Source organism: Ambystoma mexicanum, chromosome 1p (genome assembly GCF_040938575.1).
Source record: "Ambystoma mexicanum isolate Mex_15411 chromosome 1p, UKY_AmexF1_1, whole genome shotgun sequence".
Lineage (NCBI taxonomy): Eukaryota > Metazoa > Chordata > Amphibia > Caudata > Ambystomatidae > Ambystoma > Ambystoma mexicanum.
Window position 1 is genome coordinate 185,114,113 of NC_090921.1, and position 16,511 is coordinate 185,130,623.

Consider the following 16,511-nt stretch of genomic DNA (forward strand, 5'->3'; position numbering starts at 1 on the left):
TGTGGAATCTGCAGACTCCTGCCTGCCCATCTAAAGCCACCCCTAAACATGCCCACAGCACTGAGATGGGGAAATCACACCCTGACGACAAAAGGAACACATTCTATTCCTAAGGCCAAACACACAGCCCCTCGGCCTCCTTCGACAGGTACGTCGAAAAAATCCATTGGTGCCTGTAGGCCCGTCAAATGTTTCGGTAGGGTCTATGAGCCTTCCAGGTCAGCGCACACTGCGCCCCCACCATCACAGCCAAAACATGGTCCCAAGGCTTCAGTCTCACAGGGTGCTGTCCCTTAAGTTTCAACGCATGTTCCGGAACCGTCCAAAGAAGCCACCAAAAAGGCTTTCCTTGTGAAAACTCACCCCACACTCCGGAGAAACTTTCCCAGGTCCCTACACATGGTTTCTGCCCTCAGAAGGCCTATTCTTTGCATTTTGGGGTATTCCCCAGCCTCCCCTCCCTTGTTACAGGCTCTGCAGAAGGACTCTGTTTCTTCTGACTCAGCTTTCCCTCTTTCAGCAGACTCCTCTTCCTCTGCCTAGACTAGAGAAAGATTTGAGGCCTGCATGAACAAAATTTTAGAATTTATTGACTTTTCTGGGAAGTTTGACAACATCCTTAAGAGGCCACATCCTATGGATGAATGTCCTAGGCACTTGAAGTCCCCTAGGCTTCACTCTCCTGAGGCTCATTCTTTCTCATCTCGTAGTCAGTCATTGCCTGATCCCCACCCCCTAAAAATATTTTTCAGGATGCTCAATATGACCAAGATAATGATGTCCATTATGTCCCGGATCTAGACGATGGCTCCCACAACCCAGTTCCTCAGGATCCAGATACCTGGATGTTAGATAATATTTTCAAATTGATGATAAATCTTCCTGACCTGTGTCAACCCCAGAATGTTTTGTTTTACTGGTGGATTATTTTTCCTTATACCTCAGTGAGTGCAAACCTTTTTCCACGCTCATAGAGTCCTTTACTCTTTTTATGGGTGTCATTTTTTAGACTCTCCATAGTGACTCTGTAACTTTATCCCCCGACAACCTTTGGCACATACTGCCTATTTTTGTTGGGTGGCCCTTTGGGCTCCCCTTTTAACTTTCTCTGACTAACTTTGTGAGAACTACAGTTCCCAAGGGTATGAAGGATCTTTGGATCCCTTTTAAATGTTTTTAGATGAAACCAGCACACCCCACCTTTGTGGAGTGCTGGGGAGATACAATGTATCCCCTTTTCACACTGAAACGGTAACAATTCTGTTACAGCGACAAGCTTACCTTTAATGGCTGGTGGCAGTGATACCTTTTACTAATTTGGTGCACCTTTACCACGGGCTGTGCTCACAGCTGCAGTAAAGCACCCAAGGGTGCTCATTTTACTAAAATGGCCAGTCTTATTTTTTCACCATTTTTGTGTTTCTCATCCTTCCTTATTTCTTCCCCCGATATCCAGGGTGGGAAATTCCTGTGTGTGATTTATATCTTCGGTGGGAGTCCCATGGACTCCCCGCCCAGGCTCCAGTCTGACTTTGAAGGCAGGAAGCGAGGGAGAGGTCCAAAACTCCACAGCCCTTTGTCTTCCGGATTGGATAATTAGACCACCCCTTGTTGTAAAATGCAGGGAGAGAATGCAGAAGTTGTTCTATAGTTCCTGTTAAATACTCCGAACCTGGAAGCTGAAGACAAGTCGAGCACTGGAACCAAAACCAAAGAGGAGGATGAAGGAAAAATGGCTGAGACTATTTCCAGCGAACGGAGAGCCTGCTGTGTAACCCAAGCCTGCTGTAGCCCTTCCTTCCAATCGACCTGGACACTCCGAAAACTCACTAGACTCAGGAAGACCTGCAATTTGAGCCATCCTACGCCATGCTGCGAACTTGCGGGGCTGCAATACCCCAATACCTTGGGACCTCGATCCATTGTGAGGTGCATGGTCTTCTGAATTCTGATTCTCGTTGAAACTTAGTGGGCATCCTGCTGGATCTTCAGAGGCACTAATCCAGTCTGAAAAGTCCCCTCACAGGAGTGCTGCACCTTTGTAACAGCGAGAATCCAAGCAGCAATATTCTGTCTTCTTCTGTCCTCCTGAAAAAGAGCCACATCCACAGAGCCGCATCCAGCCGTGAGGAAAACCTTCCCTAGTGCCTTCCCCATTGTTAGGCAGAATCCTGTGCAGTGCCCTTAGGGACCACTACACACAAATAAGACTACAAGTGGTAATACAAGTTCACCTTTGGTACAAGCCTGTACTACTATGTCAAAGTGGTAGCAGTAGCGGAGCAGCCAGGCCTATCTCAAGAGTATATGAGCATTAGCAGAGATCACACAAAGGGACCACAATTACTGTGACTCAAGCAAACACTGACTCAAGGTTTCCAGTAAAAAATATAAGTACATTTATTTTTAAGCCATCTGTAAAACTTAACACTTCTATTAATTCAAAACCACACGGAAAATACACTACAAACAACCAATTCCCCTGGCACAGAATAACTCAAGGTAAGTACCTTGGGTTTTGGCGGACCGGTGTTGGGAAACAAAAGACGTTACTGGGGATACACATGCAATCACTTTTTGACAGCTCGGTCGTATTAAAGAAACGCGTATCCGCAGCGAGAAACGTTACCGGGGCAAAACACACTTAGCACCTGGGCTAACCAGAGAGAGTTGGGGGCAAAAATCATATGCAATACTTTTGTCAAGGCAGACAGAATCAGAGAACACTCGCAGACAGAAATCCAAAAAGTCAATAGGCCGGAGCCAGTGTCAAGTGGAACAGGGTTCCTGTTGTCAAGGATCACACAGTCAGATAGTTCAAGATTCAACGTTGCCAGGAGTACTTGGATATTGTCAACGGGGGAAGCAAAAGTTAGAAGAAGGAGGAAAGACAAGGGCAAGCCTTGGAGGAGGAGAAAAGGGATTCACCCTAGTTCCTCAAGCAGAACACAGTACCTTATTCAATGAAGAAGCTGGTGCCACGGCAGTTGTTCCTGTTAGTTTCCTGCAGACCCACGGTTCCTGGAGCTTCGGCAAGGAGGAGGACGTCTGGAGGGGTCTGCACCACACAGGGATGAAACCAGCAGCAGCGACGGTGAATAAAAGGTGTGCTCCTTTAAACCAGGAGAGGCTCTTCAGAGGGCTATCTGGACCACTACAGCAGTGCGCAGCGATTTTGACCACAAAGAGGATCCTCTGGCTGTGGAAGATGAGCTGGTTGACCCCACCAGGCTCAAGGGAAGAAGACTCCGGACTGGATCGTCTCTGGTCATCGAAGGGTAGATAGCTCAGGACTGCAGCAGGGCTTCACCGGGACAGAGTAGTTGCAGCAGCCTGCTTCTTCTGTACTTCTCTTCGGTTCCTTGTACTTCCAGTGGCGACTCTGACTTCCAGCCCAAGAGTCGGCGAAAATCCCCCATTCAGACAGCCTGGCTGTCAATCACGCAGCAGAGGGGGTTGTCCAGCCCGGTTGACCACCTCAACCAATCATGGCAAAGTGCGACCTGGGTTTCCTAGGATACCCTGTGCAGGGGTGACTACACCCCTCCCTCACATTCAGCCCACCTAGACACCTAGGTGCCCACAGGAGGGCTTCTTGGAAGAAGCCCGCCAAAAGACGGTGAACAAAGAAGACAATCCTGGTTTGCTGCACAAAGTAAAACACAAGAAGGACTTTAACAAAAAGAAATGGCGACTAAACCCAACCGGAGCAAAAAGAAAGAGTATTGGGTCAAGCGGGTTTATGTTCGAGGCTAAAATAATAGCCTAAAACAATACCACGTTTATATAGTATAATTGCGGTAGAAAGGTTAGGGTAGATACCACTGCCACCAGCCAAGTCTAAATGTTAAAAGAGCAAAACAAGGCTCTAGGAGGTACAGATAAAAAGGGCTAAGGATTAACCCTTTCCAGTACTCCATGTAAAATGGGGTGTACTGGATCTGTGGTTAAATGACTAGGTAAAGTTAATGGCAACTTTACCCTTTTCTGGGGGACAGTAGTCATCCCCAGAAAATGGAGTCGGTGGGAAGTCTACAAGACAACCCTGTGCCACTGCACTGAAGGTATTGTGTAACACACAAAAGAAGGGGGCTACTGAAGTGGTGTACTCCAGAGTCCACAATCACAAAACCAGATGAAATACACATGGCAAAACATGGGTAAGAGTGGGGAAAAGCTCACACTCTTACCAAGTGGAAGAAAATAACTCCAGAAATCCAGCAAAGCTGCTGGAGGACTCACTAGGTGAGGGAAATTAGCCATAGATTGAGAATTCTCTCTAACACCCGTTGATCCCTCCTGCGAAGTCTCTACTATGTCCTGTTTCCAGTCACCACGACAAGGAATCCATCGACCAGGTTTTTGGCTGCAGATCCTAAAGTCCTCTTGCTGCAAAATCTTCTTCTGTGCTGAGGTACTGTGCTGACTTGGGTATTTTTTTTTAAAACTTTCTTTATTGACATTTCATATGAACAACAACTTCAATCCAACGCCCAGCTCCTCCCTCCCCACCTCACCCATCCCCCCCATCGTGGCACATGTGTGGTCACCCACCCTAAGTCAGACCAGAGCACACGGCCCACAACCCATGCAGTGTAACAGTGATGAACAAACGCCGTACAGCGACATAACCTAACAAATAAAAAAATAAAAAAAACATGCAATCAGAAGAAGAGGGCCACATCACAAGATATTCTCTCCCTTTCTCCCCTTCCCCCCTTGGTCAGTTATCCGAGACCACCAAATTACAATGAACACCCCATGTCCCATTGGTCCATTCAGTCCGGTGGTGACAGAGTCCCGGGAGGATAGCTCCGCGGCAGCGTGCGCGTTTTGGAAGCAAGACGACACAAAGCAACAACAGGTTCGATCCCCGGGTCCGCGCTTAAAAACCTCTGGGTGTTTAAGCGCGTTATAAATACGCAACTAAGACAAAAAAAAACACAATTACACAACTAAGAAAAAACAAAATTCCTGTAACAGCGCCTCGATGCCTGCGGGCTGTGTGAGCGCTTCATAAATGTTAAATAAATAAATAAATAAACAAGAGTCGGGAGTTCCTGCGACAAGCAGGGGCTTGATCCCCGGCTACCCGGTTGGTTGAGAAGGTATGACGTGTATGCATCCCACATCTTAGAGTCCCCCCATTCCTTCCCCTGCATTACGCCACATTTCAATTCCATGTCATTACAATACAGAATATCCCGGGACCATTGAGCAACTGTCGGGGCATCCCTCTTACCCCACCCCATAGCGACCCTGCGTTTGGCCAGGATCAACAGGAGGCTCAGCAGTTTCCTAGACCCTTTCAGTAACCGAGCAGTATACCCCTGTAGGCCCATTATCGGATCCGGAGCAAAACGCTGGACCACAATCTCCCCAATCACATCAACCCACCCCCCCAATATTGGCCACGGCGTGCACACTTCCATGCCACATGGAGAAATCGCGCCGGCTCAAACATGCACCTAATACAGGCCGCAGATCTTTGAGGAAAGTACCGATGCAACAGAGCTGGAGCATAAAAATACTGATGCAGGAATTTGAAATGGACAATTTTAAAATTAGGATTGATTGCTCCCTTCCTAGTGCCCTCGCAACAGTACAGCCATATATCCTCTGATATGTCTCTACCTAGTGACTTTTCCCATTCCACCCGGGAGGACATTGCAGGCGATGATCTACCCTCCAGAGCCAGTGCATAAAGTTCTGAAAGCAACCTCCTATCCAAGTCCCCCCTTATCACACTATCCAACAACCCTGCCACTGGAGGCTGCTCGGGGGAAGGTCAGGAGGAGCCTCTGCCGTGCCACCCGAAGTCTAAAGTATAGAAATACATCCAACGCTGATAGGGCTCCCCTGTCTCTCAGACGATCTAGGGTGATGCACTGGCAATCCGGGAACAAATCCGCGAATTTGGTGACACCCATCCGCTTCATCATGCCGACATAACCTGCCTCACTAATCAAAGGAATCCCTGGAATAAACATGACCGGGAGTTCTGGCGAATACAGTATATTACCCCCACTTCGTGTTCCAGTAGAGACCAAGCCCTACACGTCAACCCCACTAAGTTCCAAGCATCCTTCGGGCGAACCCGAGCTGTCAGGATAACCGATCTCAGTAGTGCCGGGGATGCTATTGACCGCTCTATCTCAACATGCCTGTGCTCAGCCGCCATCCCATACCAGTATCTCAGATAACTAGCTTGGGCCACATGATAGTATAATTCAAAATCGGGTAGGGCCAGCCCCCCCTGCAGACAGGTGCAATGAGCTTATGCCACGTGACCCGCGCTTGTTTCCCAGCCCAGAGAAATTGAACTGCCGATTTGAAGTCTTGAAAATATTTTTTGGGTATCCGAATGGGAACATTAAGAAACACGTACAAAAGCAGGGGAAGAATGGACATCTTGACTACAGAAACCCTACGAAGCAGGTTAAGCGGAAGCGAAGACCATCTCTGCATCGCCTCCTTAGTCAACCGAAGCGCAGTTCCATAGTTACAACGGAACACCTCCTCCGCACTTCTAGCCAAGGTAATTCCAAGGTATCGGGTCGGGTGCTAAGCATATCCCACTGAAGCCCCCACGCATCCTGAAAACGGGACAGCCCGTCTGTCAACGGGAACATCACCGACTTGCCAGCATTCACTTTTAGCCCGGAGAGCTCCCCAAATTGTTGAATGTCTACCATAACCGGATCTAGATTGACCCCTCAGGGTGGCGTAAGAACAAAACCATATCATCCGCATATAACAAAATCACCACTGTGTGGGTGAATAACTGAATCCTCCGATGAATATGCAACTCCCTCACTCTCTCAGCCCAAGGTTCTATCGCCAGAGCGAATAATAAGGGGACAAAGGGCACCCCTGGCACGTCCCCCTTTCCAGCGGGATTAACGCAGTCGTCTGCCCATTGACCCTCACCCTTGCAACCGGCCTATCATATAAAAGTGACACTAACAACAAGAAGAATCTCCCCAGGCCCAATCTACGCAAGACCGTTAATAGGAACGACCACTCAATAGAATCAAACGCCTTAGTGGCATCTAGCAAAACTGCGGCAGCCGGCTCTGTGCTCGGCAGGGCAGACATCAGCCCAAACATTTGTCTCAGACCAAATGACATCGACTGTCCCGGGACAAAGCCTGCCTTATCAGCCCTAACCAGCGTTGGCATAAGTGGTGCCAGGCGCGACGCCAAGAGTTTGGCCAAGATCTTATTAACTAGGTTTATCAGGGATATCGGGCGGTACAAGGAACAATCCCCCTCCGGCTTCCCCGGTTTCAACATCACCACCACCAGAGCCTCCCTGAGAGAATCCAGTAGCCGGCCCACCGTCACCGTCTCCTGGTATACGCGCAGCAAATAAGGCGCCAGTTTGTCAACAAAGCATTTATAAAATTCAGACGTAAAACCATCCTGACCCGGGGATTTCCCATTAGGCAACGATTGTATGGCCTCCTTCACCTCCTCCACCTCCTCCAGCGTCACTGGCCTGTTTAACCACTCCCTCTGCTCCTCCGAACACCAGAACAAACCCACCTGGTGAAGATAAGCCCTCAATATCCGCTTGCGTAGCACGGGACTGGGTAGCGTACAAACGAGTATAGAATGCATGAAACTCGCAAAATGATTCGTTCCTCCCTCATCCACAATTACCGCTACTCTGCCCCCCGAGGTGTTCAATCGCGTGGCCTTAGCCAGCGACCGTCCCGGAGCTTGACCCTCACCATACTTCTGAGGGGGCGACCTATCCCACAGATATTTAATTTCCCACTGAGCCAGCGAGTGGAATTCATGAAGATGTTTCATTATAACTCCCTGCTGAAACTTGGAGGGAACAGGGGCCGCTGTCTGTAAAATGCGTTTCTCCTCTTCCTTCTCCACCAAGTCTTTGCGTATTCTCTTCAATATACCCGCTTCCTTAGCTATACACTCACCCCGGATCACGCACTTAAACCCTTCCCACAAGAAACCCACCGAGGAACTATTGATGGCTTTCCCTAACTCTTCTCTAAAAACCATGTCCGTGAGCTCAGCACTTTTAAATCTCCATGGGGGTCTCCCCCCAGCTCGCCCCCTCAAATGGATAGCCAATAAAACCGGGGAGTGATCAGAGAGAGTACGGGCAAAAACCTCCACCTCAGCCGTCTGTCCCATGAGAACCTCGGACACTAGAAAGTAATCCAGGCGTGCAGCCGAGCTGTGCGGCACTGAATAATGTGTGTATTGTTGTACAGCTGAATTCCGCACCCTCCAAATATCTGCCAGCCGCCACACCGCTAGCATACTCCGGATTTTAACAGAGTTCTTGCTGCACAAGCGCGAATGGCGACCCGTCTGGTCTCTAGCTGGTTCCAGCACCGCATTAAAATCCCCCGCCCACACAGTCTCCCCTGCAGGTATGTCCACTAATTGCCTCTCCACCCACTCCAACGACTCCGTCGTATCTTGATTAGGGTCATAGTAACAAATGAGCGTATGTAAACTCCCTTGGATGACCCCCTGTACTATAAGCACCCTCCCCTCCTTATCCCTTAGCAACTTGGTCATTCGAAATCCCACCGCACTGTGGACCAGAATGCACACCCACCTGGAAAAGGAAGAATATGAAGAAAAATATCTATGGCACCCCGACTTGGGTATTTACTTAATAATAATTTAGCATTTATATAGCGCTACGTACCCTTGGGTATCTGAGCGCTGCTTATTATTACCCACGATGTGTGGCGACTTACCTTAAGTCTCTTGTGATTCCTGTGTAGTTTTGGGGTGTTTTCTGTGATTGTGAGTCCTCTCGCCCAGTTCGCCCAAGCTCACTGTGAAGCCCCTGGACTCTCAACTAACTATAAAGTAAAATACTCACCTTTTTGAACAGTATTCCTTAGGAACTCTGGCTTTTGCTACTTAAAAACCTTTCCTGACACTGTCTGCTGGACACCAGACCCTAGTGACCCCCCTTCTGCCATTGAGAACACTCATGCTCCAGGAATAAGGGAAAGACTTTTAAAGTATTGCATAGAAAAGATAATACGTGTTTAAAAGTTACTTAATTGCAAAAGAAGTTGGTTAGTAACTGTAACTCAGAGTGAACAGTTACAAAAGTTCTTACTTACCTTGAATGTGTGTTGCACCATTCTGAAAAGTTCATGTAACATCTTTCTTTCCTTAGACGATGTTTCACCATTCTAACAGAAAGTAGATGTAAGGGTTTATTACCCACCTGAGATTTTGTTATGCCTCTTCCCAAAAGTAATGCTGTTGGTTTCACTTTATTATTCCTGTTAGGATAATTGTATGGGTGCCCCCCAACTGGCTCTTGCATCCCATGACTTGCTGTTAGCCTGTCCAAAATAAGTCTGCATTAGGTTTTACCTACCTAGAATAACCGTGAGTCATTTATAAAGAGTAACACTGGCTTTGCTTTCCCTGTTCTGTTTTAGACCGGCACAAACACAGACTTAGGTTTATACCTGCCCCAAATTGCTGTTAGTTCCTTGAAAAAGAATATGGGTTTTACTTACCATGAGTTAGCTGTGTGCCATACTAAAATACATTTCAAGAATTACTGCTCATCTAAATCTGTGCTTCACTGATCTCAAAAGCACCTGTAATTGAATATTACATCCTTAGGTTTTACACACCTAGTATAACTGTGTGTTATCACAAAAGTAGTTATAGGTTTTTACTGTACCTAAAATAAGTGTCCCACTATTCACAAAATGTATATTGGCCAGTTGACTGTGATTTCTTGCTGAGCATCAAGGTACAACTGTAAGGGTCTACTACCCTGGTATTACGAATGTAATCTGAAAGTAACCATTGGTTTTACTCCCCAAGAATAGGTGTGTTCTATACTGAATTTGATTAAAAGGTTTGACTTCCCTAGAACTACTGTTAGTTGTTCCAAATAAGGTTATGTGCGTTGGTTTGTGTACCTTCAAGCATTGTGTTGCGTTTCTTTTTTATAATGTGTTTATGACATTGAACAGTACTTAGCCCAAGACTTAACTTGGCCTAATTGTATTTAAAATAAACCTTTATTTTGTATAATACTTCTAGTTGTCAGTGTTTCTATTGATTCATTTGTGTGCTATAGATTAATTGTACCTGTCTACAGTCCTCTCGCCCTCCTGAAATAAATCTGGCTGCTCTGTCTGCGCTACCATGAACTCAGGTGGTACAGCCTTATACTGAGAGTTGGAGTCTTGTACTGTCTCAGTTGAATGGTTTTGATGAAGTTTGGTAGAACTTCAGAAAAACTGTCCTAACACTGGACCCCCGCATTTGACCAGGAGAATTGGCCCACTACCCATGCCCTTGAGGCTTAACCAGATAATATATCCTTGGACACTCCTTCCGTCTCTCAACCATGGGAGGCTTCCCCAATAGATGATCAGATGCTGTTCAACCTCCTCCTTAGCAAACCACTTTATAATTGTGATGCAGGAGACAGTGCCCGATTCAGATTTTGTTGAGGATATCCTCCTCAAGGAGAAAGTCCTTGTCAGCCAGGGCATTCCACTACCGAACTCTTGTCAAAAAGCACATTGCCCATCCTTGCTCACTCCCTCCCTTTACTCAGGCTGTCATCTCACGGGTCGACAAAATGTTTTTCCCTGCGCCTTCTGATCCACTATACATCAGAGGACATTCCATCCCAGACTCCCTAGTCATTATCACATTATCACAACGTGCAGGGGTTCCACTGTCATCGTCTGAATCTACCCACCCCCCCCACACCCCCCTCCCGACAAGGACTGCAAGAAACTATGACCTTGGCAAGCGCATCATTTCCTCGGCTGCTTACAGTACCTGCATAGCCAATAACACAACACTCCTTGCTAGCCAGTGGGGACTAGCGCACAAAGGACTGTAGAATGTACCAGAGCCTACTAGATCACAGATTCTGGCAGTGGTGCACGGAGGGCATCATGTGATGCAAACATATTGAAAAACACCCTTGACTCAGCAGAGACTGTAGGTAGGGCACTAGTGTAAGGCACCATGTTGAAGCGCCATGTGTGGTTTAAGAATTAATAAACCAGTTGAAGACCTGAGCCTTCTCGGCAAAGCGGTGGACAAAGCCCTTGAAACCGCGAAGGAGCACAAAAGTTTAAAGTCTCTTAATCAGCTCTCGGCAAGCAATTTGTACAACACAGGGTCTACAATATCGCGCCGGTCCTTTCTTTGGCAATCTTTTCCCCCCTCAGTCGTAAGGTGCTTATGAAACTGGAGGATATCCCTGGTATTCCGGCCAGGGTATATCCGGCAATTCTCAGACCCCTCAACAACAGGGATTTCGGCGTGGCAAGGGTAAGAGGAGAAATGCGGCAGCCAGAAACTCCCTTGCCGTGGCCAGCAAATGACTCAGTGTTTCAGCCCCCCAATCATATTTCGCCAGTAGGGGGGCGAATAACATCTTTCACCCACAATTGGGAGGGAATCACCTCAGACTAGTTGGTCCTCAAAACCGTCTGCGGGAGCTATTGTATCAAATTTCTCCACCGAACCCGATACGATCCGCCGAAAAGCGAAGACTGTCTCCAGAACATCTCCACATCCTACTGGGAGAAGTACAGACCCTGCTGCAGAAAGGGAGTGATCGAGGTCATCCCAGATCTTCAGGTAAACAAGTGTGTTTATTCAATATACTTCCTTGGACCCAAAAAGGATCGAACCACGCGCCATGTATTAGACCATTGTTACCTACCCACTACTTATGGGTCTTTTAGCTGCATACCAGGTCCCCCTCGACACAGCTCATTGTGCGACAATCTGCTTAATTGAAGGTGCCCCCAAAATCAACAGTATCTCTCCAAAACACAGCGATTGATGCATATCATCCAAATAAATTCTTTGAATGATTTTTGATACAGCAAAGAACAATGGGTCTTGGATGTCCTCACAACTAATATATATGGAATGAATTACAAAAAATGTACACATCTGAATAGGATACACTTACAAGTATTTGAAGAAATGTAATGCTCCTTACATAAAGAAGTGTATCTGAGATCTCAACTAATTGTCAAAAGTTAACAATCTACACCTGCAATCAATAATAATTGGAATAGTTACAAGACATTTATTGTAACACTATTTCTCCTAACTAATTGATTTGACTTGACAAAGACTGGTTGGTCAAAATGTGTGTCAGCACAGATGCATGAAATGCACTAAGCACACACATTTGTGTTATGTATCAAAATATGTGTACACCGAATTTACCTCGGCACAGATTTGTCAAAGGTACCACGGACAGAGACTTGTGTTTTGTATAATGATATTAAATACATAATACATCTGATAAATAGGAATTATGCACAAAGAACATGTTTAATTTATATCATGCATGATCTAGCAAGTATTTAATGTATACATGCAAATGACTATTTTTTACTAGAAATAACTTGTGCGGAAGCGTTACTACACAGAATTCTTTAGTATCTCTCCAACACTATGAAAGATTCACTGGCTCCCCCTCACCGCGGAATCATATTCAAAATTTCAAATGGAATACCAAAATACTTGGTTAAACTCCACATCTCTGGGGGCTCTTGCACATAGCAAAACCATCAAAATGTTGTAATATAAGCTTGCCAATAAAGAGAACACGTGCAAGCCGTCCTTTCCCCAGTCATGCCCTGATCTTCTGGATCTCAAACCCGCCAATTTATCGAAATTCCCCCACCATCCTCCAGTTCTTCAAAACACTACAAATGTGGCTCTTTCAACAATACCTGCTGAAATAATAAAATATCTCTCTCGCCACTCCACCAACAGTACTGCGCCACTGTGTAAAATGGCAAGTGTAATGCTGGAACCCCCCTGTTGTAAGGTGCTCCACTGCTGTTGAGCGAGGGTTCCACAATAAACAATCAAATAAAATGAAAAAACCTCCAAACTCACTTCTTTAAATCCATTCTTGATTCTAAATTCCCTCAGACATTGGTCATGTATATGTGAACTATGCTCTAAATATGTTTTTGATTCACATTTTGACATTGCCCCTTTTTTTTTTACTCCCCTGCAGTTCTTTCGGAATTCTTTTATAGCTCACTTCAGAACACATTAAAGCAGCAGAGCTTTAGGTTGTGAGGACGCTCTGGGGTACCTGTTGTAGTCGTCGTGCCAGGTGGTGTTTTTGATGTCGAGAATAGTCTTCTTCGCTTGCTTGAGAATGAGCAGATTCTTCTGGAAGGTCTCCTCTATCTCGAGCAAATTGCGGGTGATTTGCGGTCCTATGTGCCCTGAAAAGCATGGCAGAGGGGTCTGCTGCCCATCCTCCCATCTGCCAAACTGTTGCTGGCACTCACAGACCTAAAGAGTTTAGGAAACAGGACATAGTGACACAGTGACAAAGACAAAACTCATTAACACAGCTCTTATTCACTAATAACGAAGCCACTCAGTTTTTTATTTAAATTGTTAGATACAAACAACAAGTGAATTATTTTGTTGACTTGAGACTTGTATGGGTAGACAACTAGTGCAATACCTGTTGTGGGAACAACTAACGGCTCAGTGATGGTCTTACATAGACTAAAGCTGTCTGGGTATCAAAAGATTGCGGTCACTGTAATTGATGAATGTTGCATGATTACTGTAACAATAACTGTGTGGCGGGGTATGATTGCCAGTATATTAACTGCTAATGGAAGCATGAAAACCTTTGTAAAATGAGTCTAATGGGGCATGATTACTGCCACCGTATCAGCCTGATGGGGGCAGGGTAACAATCGCATGATATTTCTAATACAGAGATAATTAATTGCATAGTAAATGTCTGTTGATGGAAGGATTACTGGCACACTAACAGTCAGAGGAGGGCAAAATAGCTGAAAAAGAAAGTGCTCGATGGGGGTCATTTTACCAGCACAATGGCTGCAGGAAGAAACCAATCACTGACAGAATAACTGAGTCAGGTGCCAGAGTAAAAACACAAAACACATCTGACAGGGTCATAGTTAAAGGCAAAACATATGATGAGAGAATAGTCTACGATACAACTGATGGCCTTGCCTGTGTATTGCAAGTGTGTCAACCAACGTTTTATGTCACAGACACTTTCACAATGTTATTCTCTGGCATCATTATAGAGAATAAATAAAGCATCACAAAGTTAAAAAGAGTTATCACTGATAGGCACTAAGTTATTGGCGATATGATCAATGGATAGATCCCAGAAAATAAGCCAGCAAACAATCTTGAAAGGTTGATATTTTTATTAGGCCAATGTGGATATGATTTGGGAGGCATTTAGGACAACACAAATGAAGAATGAACCTATGCTGGGCTGAAAGCTTACAAAACAAAAAACATGTTAGTCTAATCATATTGCCTACTGCCATTGTGCTTTATTTTAATAAAAAACTGGCAAAAGTATGTTCTAGCTAAAGTTTCTTGCTTCTCTTACTACGTTAATTTTGATTTTATTATAAGTGTCAGGTAGGTTTCTAGAATTTTAGATTTTTTTAAATTGTACTAATTTGCCAGTGAAGGAGGAATAGTGATCAAAGAACAAGTTACTTACCAACTGATAATGTTCTTTCGACTGGATGTTCCTCCAACGTATTCCTCATCTTAAATATATTCCATCCAGCTTTAGCTGCTTCGGAAAAATGTTCTCGGTAGAGGGTGCCGTGTGTCGTGTGTCGATGTCGTCGAGGTCCCTCGGGGGCCTCCGTCAAGGGTGACGTCATTGGGTATACAAGTAGCACGCGCAGCACCCGTTGTCCTCAGTTCTGTTTTTCCTCCTCTGGCTCTGTTGTATGGATAGTATAGGTAGCCAGGTGTCAGCCTTGAGAGAGTTAAAGTGTCAATAACCCGGAAAACGTACAGAGGGGTGGAATGGGATGGCGATGAGGAGTACGTTGGTGGAACATCCAGTCGAAAGAACGTTACCAGTTGGTAAGTAACTTGTTCTTCGAATGAAATGTGTCCTCCAACGTATTCCTCATTTTAGATAAACTCCCAAAGCAGTGTAGAAAGCTCTTTGGAGGAGGGAGTACATTTTTAATACTATTATATGGCTGAACATAGCACTGCTTTACCGAAAGCAAGCTCGTTTGACTTGGAAGCATCCAGAATATAGAATTTAGAAAAAGTGTGCAGCGATGACCAAGTTGCTGCCTCACAAATAGATTTTATGGGATCACCTCCATGAAGGGCTGTCGAAGAGGCTATGCCTCTGGTGGAACGGGCCCTTAAGCTTTCTGGTGGGTCTTTTCATGCCAATCTGTAGCATTCTGAAATGCAAAGCACAATCCAACGTGATATGGTTTGTTTTGACACTGTTTGACCCAATTTCCTTGTTGATTATCCACTCTTAGCTTGGAAAGCCTAGAAAGCTCAAGAGCTCTTCTCGGATCCAGCATGTGCAATCTTTCCTCCTTCTTACTGAGATGAGGTGGAGGGTAGAACGCGGGCAAAATAATTTTCCGATTTAAATGGAAATCAGACACAACTTTAGGCAAAAATGAGGGTTTAACCCTCAATACCACATACCTCCCCCTGTCCCTGTGGAACACAGTATAGGGTGACCCAGAAGACAGTGCCTGCATTTGCTCACTCTTCTTGCAGATGTTAAAGTAACCATGAAAGCTGGTTTCAATGTTAATAATCTTAATGGACAAGTGTGCAAGGGTTCAAAAGGGGCACACATTAAAAACTTTAAAACCAGATTAAGGTCCCAAACTGTGTTGGGTGTCCTGACCCACGTTGGACTATTATGCTGCAACATTTGGTGCTGTGGGCTTAGAAAATCCAAGATGGCCGAAAAAGCCCACATTGCGCCAGAATCCAGGAAAACCGCGCAGTTTTGGCGCACACCAAAATGTTCCCCTGACCTGCCACCCACCAGTGGGAGAGTGATGGGCCAGCAGTGCCATGAGTGAAATGTGTGCCAAAGGAAAAACAGCAGTGCCGGTTGGCTCAAAAATCGATTTGAAATCACCTTTGTTTCTCTGAAATGCAAGCTAAAAATGCCTATTTTAAACATTGCAAGATATTCAAAAATCCCAATGAACACCAACAGACATTTGGCAGAAGGTAGACTTGTGTGCATACAAAATCTGGAAAGAGAAAGAGCCTAAAATAATGTTCATAATGAAACTGGCTGAGCTGTGGATGTCAGCAGCTTAGTTTAAATTGGACTGAAAGACACTAAAATCTAAATTTTTAAAATAAATGAGTGACCTGCTGTTGAGTGTCACATAGTTTGCGACTGTTAAATGTCATAATTTTGAACTTCGAATCAGCGTTCTAGCTGCATGTGTAAAAATTGTAAGTTTGATTTGGATGAAGAAAAACTGGGAACAAAAGTGACATTTAGCTGAAGCCTGGCTTAAAGAGATTGAATTCTGTCTGACAACTACCCCCGACGGGAGTTGAAACTTGCTCAACAAATTTTCCCAGGCCTGGCCTGCATTTTCCTGCCCTCACCAAAGGGAGATGACACCTTTCTGATCGGATTAGGGGAGGAGCAGCTGGGGACTGCAGGA

The 16,511-nt window shown here is 45.5% G+C and overlaps 1 protein-coding gene across 1 annotated transcript in view; it reads right to left on the reverse strand.

Moving 5' to 3' along the window:
• Positions 1-16,511, reverse strand: part of DNAH2 (dynein axonemal heavy chain 2) — a 3,498,763-nt gene that overhangs the window by 3,134,780 nt on the left and 347,472 nt on the right. Inside the window, exon 11 of the mRNA XM_069646273.1 lies at positions 13,124-13,329. Coding sequence (XP_069502374.1) covers positions 13,124-13,329 — 206 coding nt within the window. The remainder of the gene's footprint in view (positions 1-13,123; positions 13,330-16,511) is intronic.